At 38.0% G+C, this 16,014-nt stretch overlaps 1 protein-coding gene across 1 annotated transcript in view; it reads right to left on the bottom strand.

Moving 5' to 3' along the window:
- Positions 1-16,014, bottom strand: part of TERB1 (telomere repeat binding bouquet formation protein 1) — a gene marked incomplete at both ends in the record, with an annotated part of 43,027 nt that overhangs the window by 9,110 nt on the left and 17,903 nt on the right. The window contains 5 exons of the mRNA XM_082677514.1: positions 706-801; positions 1,094-1,158; positions 2,467-2,816; positions 14,211-14,368; positions 15,501-15,626. Coding sequence (XP_082533640.1) covers positions 706-801; positions 1,094-1,158; positions 2,467-2,816; positions 14,211-14,368; positions 15,501-15,626 — 795 coding nt within the window. The remainder of the gene's footprint in view (positions 1-705; positions 802-1,093; positions 1,159-2,466; positions 2,817-14,210; positions 14,369-15,500; positions 15,627-16,014) is intronic.

The raw sequence follows: 16,014 nt of genomic DNA on the forward strand, positions 1-16,014 counted from the left end.
AGAATAGTAATATTTTGAGCCTAGTGTGGAATAGCCTCAGTTTTCTCCAAAGAGCAGGGTGCAACAGTAAGAATAAACGAAGAGCAAATACTGGGATATGAAGGAGAAGAAGGGAGGGAATAAGCACTGTGGAATTCTGGATTATTTATAATCCAGAACATATACCTATTTATTGGCTCTCTGAAAATATAAAAAATGTTTACCTTACTCAGTAAAGTTAAACTTATAGATGGTGACAGAAAGAGAATAATAAAGTAATTTTTTAAGAGTATTAGCTGCTGAACCGGCTGGCAGGGCAGAAATTGAGACACAGATGTAGAGAACAAACGTATGGACACGAAGGGGGAAAGCGCTGGAGGGGGGTGGTGGTGCTGTGATGAACTGGGAGATTGGGATTGACATATATATACTAATATGTATAAAATGGATAACTAATAAGAACCTGCTGTATAAAAAAATAAATAAAATAAAATTCAAAAAAAGAAAAAAGAGTATTAGCTGCATTGATTCATATGAGCAAATACTGGGAACACAGACTAATGCAGATAGAAGGTATTAATTCGAGTGTTTTATGAGACCCCAGATTGTTATTTCTCCAAAGGGAATGAACTTTAAATCACACAGGTAGAACTATTACAAATTCTAGTTAATTAACATCATATAAAGCTTTAATTATGAAACAACTACAATTAAAAAAATATTTACCTGAGCATCTATACTTCAATATTTTGGAACAATTGTCTGTTGCTAGAAAACCAATGACTTCTTTATTTATTATATCTGAACATAATGTCAATGGATCTGGGGAAAAAAATTGCAAAATGAAAGATATTTTTGATTAGTGAAAAGGACCTGACATTTATAAGATTTATTAATTCTCAAGAGTTTCATAAACTGTAGCCCAGTACTCCACTTCCAGTCATCCTAGTGGATATACGGAAAGGATATCAATAAAAGGTGACTAAGGCGTTTAGACCAGAAAGAGAGTCAAAGGCATGGCTTATATGTTAGAGGGAAGATATTACTTTTAGCTATATTAATCACCTAAATATGTTTTCTTGAACAATCAAAGAAGAAACATTTTTAGTCATACCTGTTACTGGTAACTGTTGCTTTGTGTTTTTGCCAATAGGAGTTGGATGTTTAAAAATATGGTCGCTAAAAGAAAATAGACACCAGATTAATAAAAGTAAACATATTGTTTGGTATGTGAACAAATCTTTCCATAAGCAGTAGTGTGATTCTGATGTTTGACAGGCAGAAAGAGCTGGAGTCAGGATCTACCAAAATCTACCAAATTCTGCCAAAGTATGGTATGCAATGGTTATAGCCTTGTTTCTAAAAGTGGAGTTAACTACTATATATAATAAAAAATAGATAAACAATAAGGACCTATAGTATAGAACAGGGAACTTTATTCAATATCTTGTAATAATGTATAATGGAAAAGAATCTGATAAAGTATATATGTGTGTGTGTGTGTGTGTGTGTGTATATAACTGAATCACTTTGCTGTACACCTGAAACATTGTAAATCAACTCTACTTCAATTAAAAAAAAAAAAAGTGGAGTTAAACAAGACTCCAGAGGTCAATAATACTGATGCCAGCAGAAACATGGAAAAAAAAGTTATAAAAGAGGAAAACAGGAAGGAAGGAGAGCAAAAAAGAGGAAATAACAAATTCATTGGGCCAGAGGGCAAGAAGGTTGGCCCAAGAGCATATCCCACTACTTCCCAATTCTATATCCCTGAGAAATCGGGTTAAAATTACATGAAGAATGGTTTTGAAAAGGAAAAAGGGGGTGTGATGATGTAATCCATCTGTCTAACACTTAGTTTACCCTGCAGCCTCCCCAGAACATAGCACCATTCTCTTCAGTTTCCCTCCTAGCCCAATAACTATCAGAAGAGCAGAACACAAGAAAGGCTTTAGGAAGAAAAGCTGCAATTCCAGGTCCAGCCCCACAGGCTACCCATGAGCAAGAAAGGACATACACTGGAGGTAAGGTACAGGGAACAAATGAAAAGACAAGCCTAAACCAGATTTTCATCACTCCTTACTCCCTTTTATCAAGTTAAACTTACAAACTGGCTTTTGCTAAATTACTGATGGATTATCAATACGTGCATTGTTATTTCAGCTACAGAGGTTCAGTTTAAGTTTTCTGAGTATCCCTTCTAAAATTCAAATCTGATCGTGCCACTCAATTTAAAATCGTCAGTGGCTCCCTATACTCTATAAGTTATAACAGAAAATCTTGAGTAGTATTACATGCAAGGCCCTAGATAAACTGGCCCATACTGGCCCATCCAAACTCCTTTCCCAACATTTCCTACATTAGGCTCCTCCTAAAACCATGCTTATCATTTCTATATCCCAGTGTTTAAGAGTATGGCACATAGTACTACACACACACACACAAATGCTGAATAAATAAAAGTTAGAAACAATTATTAAACTATACCTTGATTGAGAAACAAAATTCTTTTTTTCAAAGGTTGTTTCTTCACGTAAGTTTTGATTGCAGCTTGAATTGGCTTTACATAAAGTCTTATTTTGCTCACTCTCCCTATAACAAGCATTAACTGGATTTGCACTCTTTAACAGGGTCTTCATTTGATCGTCATTTGTACATGCTTTGGACATGACTTCATGGGACTTATAACTCTGAAGCTTTCTAGACTGGCTTTTATCCCTATCTTCTGCTTTGGAACCTCCACCACTGCTATCTGCATGGAGGTGTTTCAATGTATTTTGAATATTTATGTTCATAGATGAAACATAATCCTTATATTTTTCTCTTTGTACTCTTTCCTGTAATGTAAAAATAAGTAAATAATTTCAAAATAATCATTTGCTTTATAATTCAATTTACACTCCCTTTAAATAATGCAGAAAAAGTTTATGATTGTCAATAGAATATACATTATAAAGGGGGTAGTTTACATTAGGAAGGAAGGGGAGAATATTCTTTAAATGATTTGGGGACATTGGGTAGTCAACTTGGGAAAAAGATAAACTGAATACATATCTCACAATTTACACAAAAATAAAGTAAAAATTAACTAAATATTTAAATATAAAAAAATGAAATTATATATGTTCTAAAAGAAACCATGATGTTTTAATATTCTCAATGGGAGGAATACCTTTCCAAGTATTACAAAAAAATCAATAAATCATAAAAGAAAAACCTATACTTTACCACATAAAAATTTTTTTTAAGTTCTGCTAGAGATGAAGAATATTGGGGGGTGGGGACCCAGAGGAAAAAAGGGCCAAAAGCAAAATCAAATACAAATCAAAACAGCTAGAAAGAATATGTATGTCATATCTTGAGTTACAGTAGAATTTTTCTAGTAACATTTATAAAAAGCTACTACAATGAACTATGAAAAAGATCAGTAACAGTGTAGAAACATAGGAAAGGAGATGAACAGTTCACAAGAAAGGAAATATAAATAAATAGCTCTTACACATATGAAAAATGCTCCATCTCACTTTAATAAGAGAAATAAACATTAAAGGTAAATGAGATATCTTTCTTTATTTTAATTTTTTTACATTTTGGCCCCACCGCACAGCATGTGGGATCTTAGTTCCCCGACCAGGGATCGAACCCGCGCCCCCTGCATTGGAAGTTCGGAGTCTTAACCACTGGACTGCCAGGGAAGTGCCATAGACATCTTTTTTTTCTTTTTTTTGCGATACGCGGGCTTCTCACTGTTGTGGCTTCTCCCGTTGCGGAGCACAGGCTCCGGATGCGCAGGCTCAGAGGCCATGGCTCACGGGCCCAGCCGCTCCGCGACATGCGGGATCTTCCCGGACCGGGGCACAAACCCGTGTCCCTTGCATCAGCAAGCAGACTCTCAACCACTGTACCACCAGGGAAGTCCCTAGACATCTTTCTTCATCTATGACATTGGCAAAGACCAAAAGGGTATAGGGAAACATTCTGTACATTATGGGGGAGAGTGTAAACTGGTACACCTCTATGGAGAAACAATTTGACAGTATCTTTCATAATAAAAACTGTGGGACTTCCCTGGTGGCACAGTGGTTAAGAATCCGCCTGCCAATGCAGGGGACACCGGTTTGATCCCTGGTCTGAGAAGATCTCACATGCCACGGAGCAACTAAGCCTGTGTGCCACAACTATTGAGCCTGAGCTCTAGAGCCCATGAGCCACAACTACTGAAGTCCGTGCGTTCTAGGGCCCACGTACCGTAACTACTAAGCCCACGTGCTACAACTACTGAAGCCCGCGCACCTAGAGCCTGTGCTCCGCAACAAGAGAAACCACCGAAATGAGAAGCCCACGCACTGCAACGAAGAGTAGCCCCCGCTGGCCACAACTAGAGCGAGAAAAGCCCAAGTGCAGCAACGAAGACCCAACGCAGCACAAAACAAACAAACAAAAACATTGTGTATATCTTTTAAAAAAATCCTATAGATATACTTTTACATGTGCAAAATGTTAATGTTATTAACTGCAGTATGGTTTGTAATAGCTAAAAGTTGGAATCTGAAAGTTCATCTCAAGGGGAACTAGCATATCCATCAGTGGAATACTCTGCAATTGTAAGATATATAGGTAGACAGATAGATAGATAGGACTTCCAGGTAAAGATGATGACTTTAACACCCATATTTATTTTCGTTCCTTCCAAAAAAACAATTAGAACAACAGTTCTTAAAAAGGCATAGGTGGACTTCCCTGGTGGTGCAGCAACAAAGACCCAACACAGCTAAAAATAAATAAATAAACAAATTTATTAAAATAAATAAATAAAAAATAAAAAGGCATAGGGATTTCCCTGGTGGCACAGTGGTTAAGAATCTGCCTGCCAATGCAGGGGACACGGGTTTGATCCCTGATCCGGGAAGATCCCACACACCGCGGAGCAACTAAGCCCATGTGCCACAACTACTGAGGCTCCGCTCTAGAGCCCGCAAGCCACAACTACTGAGCCCGCGTGCACCTAGAGCCCGTGCTCTGTGACAAGAGAAGCCACCGCAATGAGAAGCCCACGCACCGTAATGAAGAGTAGCTCCCACCTGCCGCAACTAGAGAAAAGTCCTTGTGCAGCAATGAAGACCCAACGCAGTCAAAAAAAAAAAAAAAAAAAGGCATAAACCCACAAGGAGAAGCATAAATTCCACAAGGAAAAATGGAAGAAGATACAAATGCAACAAAATTTTGGAATTGGAAAGCAGATAGGTGAATGACAGCCTATTTAGCAGACTTGATAAAGTTGAATTTAAATAAATGAAGCAGGGCTTCCCTGGTGGCACAGTGGTTAGGAATCCGCCTGCCAATGCAGGGGACACAGGTTCGAGCCCTGGTCTGGGAAGATCGCACATGCCACAGAGCAACTAAGCCCGTGCGCCACAACTACTGAAGCCCACGCGCCTAGAGTCCGTGCTCCACAACAAGAGAAGCCACCACAATGAGAAGCCTGCACACTGCAACGAAGAGTAGCCCCTGCTCACTGCAACTAGAGAAAGCCCGCACACAACAACAAAGACCCAACATAGCCAAAATAAATATAAATAAATAAATAAAGCAGACTTAGGCTTCCCTGGTGGTGCAGTGGTTGAGAATCTGCCTTCCAATGCAGGGGACATGGGTTCGATCCCTGGTCCGGGAAGATCCCACATGCCGCGGAGCAACTAAGCCTGTGTGCCACAACTACTGAGCCTGTGCTCTAGAGCCCGCGAACCACAACTACTGAAGCCCGCACAACTAGAGCCCGTGCTCCACAATGAGAGAAGCCACCGCAATAAGAAGCCCGAGCACTGCAATAAAGAGTAGCCCCCGCTCGCCGCAACTAGAGAAAACACCTTGTTTTAGATGCAGGGCCTCCCCATCCCCAGGTCTGCCCAATAAACTCTTTGGGAAAACCAGGAGAAAAAATTAGAATTGTCATTGATATATTTAAAAGAAGAATGCCTGTTAAGTCTTAAGTCCATGAAATGAGAATAAGATAATTGAAAAGGAGTAAAAAAGAGGCTTTGGTAACTAAAAACATAATAGCAGAAGTGAAAAACTCAATAGGTTAGTTTAAAAAGTAAATATGAGAACATTTCCCAGAATGTAGAACAAAAAAAGAGAAGAAAATAAGAGAGAAATGATAAGAAGGAAGACCAGCTCAAGAAGTCCAACAAATAAATAATAGGAGTCTCAGAAAACAAGGAAAGAGAAAACAGGGAAGCAATCATCACAGCATAATGCTATAAACTTTCCCAGAACTGAAGGACATAAGTCGACAGATTGAAAGGGCCCACTATGTATATAACACAATGAATGAAAAGAGACTGACACCACACTGTAAAATTTTAAAACACTGGGGATAAAAATTATATAAGCTTCCAGAAGGAGAACACAGGTCACACCAAAGGATCAGAATGGCTTTGGACCTCAAGAGTAACACTGGAAACTACAAGACTATGGAGCAACACGTTTAATATACTGAGGTGATTTCCAATCTAGAATATTTTGTCCAACCAAACTATCAATTAATTCTGAAGGCAAAATAAAATTATTTTCATATTTACAAGGTCTCAAAAAAATTACATACTATGTACCCTTTTTCAGAAAGCTAAAGAAGAATGTAGCCCACCAAATGGGAAACTAAACCAAAAAAGAGAGAATGACACAGGATCCAGGAAATCAGGAATCAAGGAAAGATACAAAGAGAATCATTAAGATGATGGTAAAGGAGTATCCCAGGGTAACAGCTGTGTACATGACATAAAGGATGTACCAGTTCTTAATTTATTGCTCCTCAACTCCAAACCTATCCTCCTTTGTCCTGCATTGTAAAACTTAAACTAGACTCTATAGACCACTATTCTAGGGCTAGCCAGTGTTAGACTCTGACATCAGAATGTGCTAGAGGGGCAATACAAGGATGGAATAAAAAGAAGGGACTTTTTCTTCTTTTGGTGCCGTGTTGTTTTGAGTGGTGGCAAGTGGAGGCAGACTTGTATTATAGGAAATGCTAAAAGAGGTTCGTAGGGCTTCCCTGGTGGCGCAGTGGTTGGGAGTCCGCCTGCTGATGCGGGGGATACGGGTTCGTGCCCCGGTCTGGGAGGATCCCACGTGCCGTGGAGCGGCTGGGCCTGTGAGCCATGGCCGCTGGGCCTGCGCGTCCGGAGCCTGTGCTCCGCAACGGGAGAGGCCGCAGCGGTGAGGGGCCCTTGTACCGCAAAAAAAAAAAAAAAAGAGGTTCGTAATTTCTGGGACTTCCTTGGAGGTCCAGTGGTTAAGACTCCACGCTTCCACTGCAGGGGGCATGGGTTCGATCCCTGGTGGGGGAACTAAGATCTTGCATGTCGCACAGTGTGGCCCAATAGAAAAAAAAAAAAAAAGAGGTTCATAATTTCTTTAAAATATAATTGTCCAGTGATTTTGCTCTTAGGTATTTATCGAAGAGAAATGAAAATGTACACTACAGGCACAGAAGTGTACACCAATGTTCACATAACATTATTGCTAGTAGCCAAGATCTAGAAGCAACCCAAATGTCTATCAGTTGGTGAATGGATACACAAGTTGTGGTGTGTCCATACTATGGAATATTACTCAGCAGTAAAAAGGAACAAAATATTAATAAAACAACATTGGTGAATCTAAAAAACATTATATATTAAGTGAAATAAATCAAACACAAAATATTATATAATATATGATTCCATTTACATGAAATTATAGAAACGGACACTAATGACAGAAAGCAGATCAGTGAATTGCCTAGGCTGAGGATGGGGAATGGGACTGTCTATAAAGGGACACAAGGAAACATTTTAGGGTGAGTGGACTGTTCTATATCTTGACTGTCCTGATAGTTACACAACTGTATAAAATTATCATAACTCGGGGACTTCCCTGACAGTCCAGTGGTTAAGACTTTGCCTTCCAGTGCAGGGGGTAATGGTTTGATCCCTGGTTGGGAAGCTAAGATCCCATATGCCTCACAGCCAAAAAAACAAAACATAAAACAGAAGCAATATTGTAACAAATTCAATAAAGACTTTAAAAATGGTCCACATCAAAAAAAAAAAAAGAAATAGAAATATGAACAGAACAATCACAAGTAACGAAATTGAAACTGTGATTTAAAATATTCCAACAAGCAAAAGTCCAGGACCAGATGGCTTCACAGATGAATTTTATCAAACATTTAGAGAAGAGCTAACACCCATCCTTCTCAAACTCTTCCAAAAAATTGCAGAGGAAGGAACACCCCCAAACTCATTCTATGAGGCCACCATCACCCTGATATGAAAACCAGACAAAGATACTACAAAAAAAGAAAATTACAGACCAATATCACTGATGAATATAGATGCAAAAATCCTCAACAAAATACTAGCAAACAGAATCCAACAACACATTACAAGGATCATACACCATGATCAAGTGGGATTTACCCCAGGGATGCAAGGATTCTTCAATATACGCAAATCAATCAATGTAATACACCATATTAACAAATTGAAGAAGAAAAACCATATGATCATCTCAATAGATGCAGAAAAAGCTTTTGACAAAATTCAACACCATTTATGATAAAAACTCTCCAGAAAGTGGGCATAGAGGGAACCTACCTTAACATAATAAAGGCCATTTATGACAAATGCACAGCAAACGTCATTCTCAATGGTGAAAACTGAAAGCACTGCCTCTAAGATCAGGAACAAGACAAAAGGAATACAATTGGAAACGAAGTAAACCTGTCACTGTTTGCAGATGACATGATACTATATATAGAGAATCCTAAAGACGCCACCAGAAAACTACTAGAGCTAATCAATAAATTTGGTAAAGTTGCAGGATACAAAATTAATGTACAGAAATCTCTTGCACTCCTATACACTAATGATGAAAAATCTGAAAGAGAAATTAAGGAAACACTTCCATTTACCACTGCAACAAAAAGAATAAAATACCTAGGTATAAACCTACCTAGGAAGACAAAAGACCTGTATGCAGAAAACTATAAGACAGTGATGAGAGAAATTAAAGATGATACAAACAGATGGAGAGATATACCATGTTCTTGGATTGAAAGAATCAATACTGTGAAAATGACTATACTACCCAAAGCAATCTACAGATTCAATGCAATCCCTATCAAATTACCAATGGCAGGCTTCTCTGGTGGCGCAGTGGTTGAGAGTCTGCCTGCCGCTGCAGGCGACACGGGTTCGTGCCCCGGTCAGGGAAGATCCCACGTGCTGCACAGCGGCTGGGTCCATGAGCCACAACTACTGAGCCTGCGCATCGGGAGCCTGTGCTCCACAACGAGAGGGGCCGCAATAGTGAGAGGCCTGCGCACCGCGATGAAGAGTGGCCCCTGCTTACCACAACTAGAGAAAGCCCTCGCACAGAAAAGAAGACCCAACACAGCAAAAATAAATTAATTAATTAATAAACTCCTACCCCCAACATCTTAAAAAAAAAAAAAAATTACCAATGGCATTTTTTACAGAACTAGAACAAAAAATCTTAAAATTTGTATGGAGACACGAAAGACCCCAAATAGCCAAAGCAGTCTTGAGGGAAAAAAAGGGAGCTGGAGGAATCAGACTCCCTGGCTTCAGACTATACTACAAAGCTACAGTAATCAACACAATATGGTACTGACACAAAAACAGAAATATATATCAATGGAACAGGATAGAAAGCCAGAGATAAACCCACACACCTATGGTCAACTACTCTATGACAAAGGAGGCAAGGATATACAATGGGGAAAAGACAGTCTCTTCAATTCAATAAGTGGTGCTGAGAAAACTGGACAGCTACATGTAAAAGAATGAAATTAGAATACTCCCTAACACCATACACAAAAATAAACTCAAAATGGATTAAAGACCTAAATGTAAGACTGGACACTATAAAACTCTTAGAGGAAAACATAGGAAGAACACTCTTTGACATAAATCACAGCAATATCTTTTTTGATCCATCTCCTAGAGTAACGGAAGTAAAAACAAAAATAAACAAATGGGACCCAATGAAACTTAAAAGCTTTTTCAAAGCAAAGGAAACTACAAACAAGATGAAAAGACAACCCTCAGAATGGGAGAAAATATTTGCAAACAAATCAACGAACAAAGGATTAATCTCCAAAATATATAAGCAGCTCATGCAGCTCAGTATTAAAAAACCAAACAACCCAATCCAAAAATGGGCAGAAGACCTAAATAGACATTTCTCCAAAGACATACAGATGGCCAAGAAGCACATGAAAAGCTACTCAACATCACTAATTATTAGAGAAATGCAAATCAAAACTGCAATGAAGTATCACCTCACACCAGTTAGAATGGGCATCATCAGAAAATCTACAAACAACAAATGCTGGAGAGGGTGGGGAGAAAAGGAAATCCTCTTGCACTGTTGGTGGGAATGTAAATTGATACAGCCACTATGGAGAACAGTATGGAGGTTCCTTAAAAAACTAAAAATAGAATAACCATATGACCCAGCAATCCCACTACTGGGCATATACCCAGAGAAAACCATAATTCAAAAAGACACATGCACCCCAGTGTTCATTGCAGCACTATTTACAATAGCCAGGTCATGGAAGCAACCTAAATGCCCATCAACAGACAAATGGATAAAGAAGATGTGGTACATATATACAATGGAATATTACTCAGCCATAAAAAGGAACGAAATTGGGTCATTTGTAGAGACGTGGATGGACCCAGAGACTGTCATACAGAGTGAAGTAAGTCAGAAAGAGAAAAACAAATATCATATATTAATGCATATATGTGGAACCTAGAAAAATGGTACAGATGAACCGGTTTGCAGGGCAGAAATAGAGACCCAGATGTAGAGAACAAATGTATGGACACCAAGGTGGGAAAGTGGCGGGGGGGGGGGGCAGTGGTGGTGGGATGAATTGGGAGATTGGGATTGACATATACACACTAATATGTATAAAATGGATAACTAATAAGAACCTGTTGTATAAAAAAATAAATAAAATTTTAAAATTCAAAATAAATAAATAAAACTTAAAAGATTATCTCTTGTGGAATAAAAAAAATTATTATAGGGCTTCCCTGGTGGCGCAGCGGTTGAGAGACCGCCTGCCGATGCAGGGGACGCGGGTTCGTGCCCCGGTTCAGGAGGATCCCGCATGCCGCGCAGTGGCTGGGCCCGTGAGCCATGGCCGCTGGGTCTGCATGTCCGGAGCCTGTGCTCCGCAACGGGAGAGGCCACAGCGGTGAGAGGCCCGCGTACGGCAAAAAAAAAAAAAAAAAAAAAAAAAATTATTAAAAGAAAATATATCATAAGTCAAACTGAATGCTTAAAATGTGTGATTACCATTGTATGTAAATATTATTTTATTAAACATTAAAATATTTTTAGAAAAAAGATAGCTGTTTAAAGCAAAAATAATATTACTGGGCAGTTTATGACAAATGTAGCAGTAAAACGTATGGCAATAGCACAAAGAACAAATGGAAATGTAAGCACACTATTGCAAAGGTCTTACAATATTACATGAGTGGAATGATATTATTTGAATATAGACCATGATGAGTTAAAGATGTGTATTATAAATCCTAAAGCAATCCCTTAAAAAACCAAGAATATTTAGCCAATAATCTAACATGAAATATAAAAGAATATTTAAAAATAATATAAAAGGTGGCAGGAGAGCAGGAATAAAAGGAACAAAGAACAAATGGGACAAACAGGAAGCAAATAGCAATATGGTAGACTTAAACCCAAATATATCCGTAATTACATTAAATGGTAATGAAATGATCACATCAATTAAAAAGCAGAAATACACAGGATAATAAAGACCAAACTATATACTGAAACCCATGCTAACTATAAAGACATAGGCTATAGGTAAAAGAGTATGTCCAGGGACTTCCCTGGTGGCGCAGTAGTTAAGAATTCACCTGCCAATGCAGGGGATATGGGTTCAATCCCTGGTCCAGCAAGATCCCACATGCCGCGGAGCAACTAAGTCCATGCACCACAACTACTGAGCCTGTGCTCTAGAGCCCACAAGCCACAACTACTGAAACTCCCGCGTCTAGAGCCTGTGCTCCGCAACAAGAGAAGCCACCACAATGAGAAGCCCGCACACCGCAACAAAGAGTAGCCCCTGCTCGCCGCAACTAGAGAAAGCCCATGCACAGCAACGAAGACCCAATGTAGCCAAAAATATATAAATTAAAAATAAATTTAAAAAAATAGTATGTCCATCAACTGATAAATGGATAAGTAAAATGTAGTACACACAATGGAAAACTCTTTGGCCATAAAAAGCAATGAAATACTGATACATGCTGAAAGATGAATGAGCCTTGAAAACATGCTAAGTGAAAGAAGCCAGTCACAAAAGACCACATACTATGTGATTCCATTCTTATGAAATACCCAGAATAGGCAAATCTGTAGAGTTAGAATAGAAGATTGGTGGTTGCTTATGGCTGCGGATCAGAGTGTTCAGGGAAATAGCTAAAGGGTACAGAGTTTCTTTTTGAAGGAATAAAAATATTCTAAAGTTGACTTTGGTGATTATTGCACATATCTGTGAATAAAAACTACTGAACTGTACACTTTAAATAGGCAAATGGTATATGAATTACATCTCAATAAATCTATTTTTTTAAAAAAGGAAAGAAGTACTGATATATACTACAACATGGATGAACCTTGAAAATGCACTAAATGAAAGAAGTCAGTCACAAAAGACCACATATTATATAATTCAATTTATACAAAAAGTCCAGAATAGACAAATACAGAGAGACAAAAAATAGATCAGTGGTTGCCTAGGGTTGGGGGAGGATGGATGGGGGAATACAGAGGGTGACTGCTAAATGGTATGGAGTTTCTTTTTTGGGGTGATAAAAATGTTTTAAAATTAAATGTGGTAATGGTCACACAATTCTGTGAGTATACTAAAAACCAATGAAATGTATACTTCAACTGGGTCAATTGTATGGAATGTGATTTATATCTCAATAAAGCTCTTACAAAGATATAAATGTAGCAGGATACTTACTCTAGAGTTGGTTACACTGGTGAGAGATTAAATATTTTCTAAATGTCCATCAATAAAAGACTAGTTAAATCAAATATGGTAATCTATGATATTGAATACTACTCAGTCATTTAAAAGAATAAAATTACTATACTAAATTAGATACTGTGTTTTTATTTTTTTAAATGCATGCACATACAAAGACACAAAGCATACATACATAGTAAAAATATGGAAATGGGGTTTCCTTGGTGGCTCAGTGGTTAAGAATCTGCCTGCCAATGCAGGGGACATGGGTTTGAGCCCTGGTCTGGAAGATCCTACATGCTGTGGAGCAACTGGGCCTGTGAGCCACAACTACAGAGCCTGCACTCTAGAGCCCGCGAGCCACAATTATTGAGGCAGCATGCCACAACTACTGAAGCCCGCATGCCTAGAGCCTGTGCTCGGCAACAAGAGAAGCCACTGCAATGAGAAGCCCACACATGGCAACGAAGAGTAGTCCCCGCTCGCCTCAACTAAAGAAACCCTGGGGGCAGCAACGAAGACCCAACGCAGCCAAAAATAAATAAATTAATTATTTTTTTAAAATATGGAAATGTGTGTATGTGTATATATACATACATAAACATGTGTATATATACAGTTGACCCTTGAACAACATGGGGCAGTTGAAAATCCACATATAACTTTACAGTCAGCCCTTCATATCCACAGTTCCACATCCATTGAATCGACCAACCTGAGAGCCTGAGACTGTGTAGTGCTGTAGTACATATTCATTGAAAAAAATCCATGTATGAGTGGATTCAAGCAGTTCAAACACCTGTTCAAGGGTCAACTGTATGTGTGTGTATATATATACACACACATACAGAGAGAGAGAGATTATTACTTCTCCATTCTTTCTCCTTCTTGAACGCTTATTATACAAATGATAGATCTCTTGGCTCTATCTTCCATGTCTCTTATTTTTTCAGTCATCATTTCCACTTTTTAAAAATATTTTTTCTGTGTTCAAGGATGATTCCTCAAGTATTACTAATGAATTTTAAATTTAAAACCATTAAAATAAAAAGTAACTTGGCAAGAAAAATATTTTACCCTCCAATCTGTATTATTAAAAAATATTTGAAAAAAGTTCTACATTCTTTGAAACAAAGAAGCCAACCTCATTTCCTTCTCTTTCAAGCTGTTCTATTCTGTGTAGAATTTCCTTCGCTTTCTTCCAGTAATCTTCAAGATTCTTCTCTTTCATATTTATGTCCTTTAATTGTTCTTCATTTTCATCAAAAGAATATTCTCCTAGACTTAGAGATAACTTCTCAGCTTTATAATATGGGAAAAAATAGGAGTTTACCCATTACTAGAAATGTTATTTTAACACTTTTAATAAAGACAAACTCATACCCCATACCCCCTTCTCTAAATTTTGCACATCCAAACCATCTTAACTGCCTAAGTGGTACTGAAAATAAGTGGAAAGCAAGTGCTTGGCAGAGGCTGAGGACACAAAGAGTCATAAATTAGATTTTACTCTTCAGAATTATAGAGAAAAGAAAATAGCAAGAAAACATGTTATGCTAGGCATACAAACACCCTCAGGTTTATGGCTACTGGTTTTAGTTTTTTTTTTTTAACACAGTTTCCATAAAGTGGTTCCTTCCTATATTCTTTTAAATTCTCTTTTTACATATTGTGGCAGCAGTTTTCTCCCAAAAGACCAAAATCCTTTTCATGGCCACTTTCTCTATGCTTCAGCCATCAATTCCTTCAATGCACCAGGCTCCCTCCTCTCACAGGACATTTGTGCCTCACTGTTGCGTATGCCTGAGACACTGGACCATAACAAACTCCCTTCTTTTCACCTAATTAACTCTCTACATTCAGATTTCAGATGAAGAATCACTTCCTCCCAAAGCCTTTTCTGCTCCAAGTCTAGGTCACAGTCCCTGTTACAGGTTAAGATCTGTGCTCCATCCATTCTTAACCTGTACGTTAATTTATAATAACACATTCATTTTTGGGATTATTCAATTACTACCTATTTCTGTAGTTACACTAACCTCTGTAAACACATAGACTATTGTTTCTTATCACTGTATCCCTAATGCCTAGCACAGTGCCTGGCAAATAAGAGACACTCAAACATTTTTTAAATAAATAAATTAAGGTATTTTATGTTATGATTTAATCATAAGTCACTTGTAGCCCTCAAATTTAAGTCCTACAGCTAAATCTGTCCACACTGCATTAAATAAGTGAATTATCTATACTGTTGTTCTCTTCCATATAAGTTTTTTACACGCTGTAGTACTCTAGTTGTCACGTCAAAATTATATAATCTGCTTTTCAAATGTAAGAAGAGCTTGGGAGCTAAAGGGGCTTGGTTCATCAAAGCAGATATAATTCTCTTGCATAAAGTTTGGTTAGTATTTTTTTAAAGTAATAGTAAACTTACTAATTTTTTTGCAGTTGTGAAGCACAAAAGTGGCAGCTTTGTTTAGTTCCTCGTCCTGAGATTCAGTTAAGACTTGTATCATGAGTGGAAGCCCATTGCTTTTAAAAAGGTCATACTGATTTTCCTCTGGAAAACACATCAAAGATTAAAGCAGAAGATAGTTACTTTATTTATTTGTTTATTTATTTATTGGCCACACTGCGCGGCTTGCAGGATCTTAGTTCCCTGACCAGAGATTGAATCCCGGCCCCGGCAGTGGAAGTGCAGAGTCCTAGCCGCTGGACCACCAGGGAATTCCCAATAGTTATTTTATCTTAAACTATATGCATGAGGTCATAATTCTTCCTTGTGATAATTATGAACATAGTTCAAATTTTAAGATACAGAAAAACAAAGTTTAAAGGTATTTTCAATTTAGAAAATAATCTACTTATATAAGATACCTAAGTCTCATAAGTGATAATCTCTTAAACACAGTGATAAACACAGCCACAGAGCAGTGTCACACCTCATA

Source organism: Grampus griseus (genome assembly GCF_964374135.1).
Source record: "Grampus griseus genome assembly, chromosome: 19".
NCBI classification, from domain to species: Eukaryota; Metazoa; Chordata; class Mammalia; order Artiodactyla; family Delphinidae; genus Grampus; species Grampus griseus.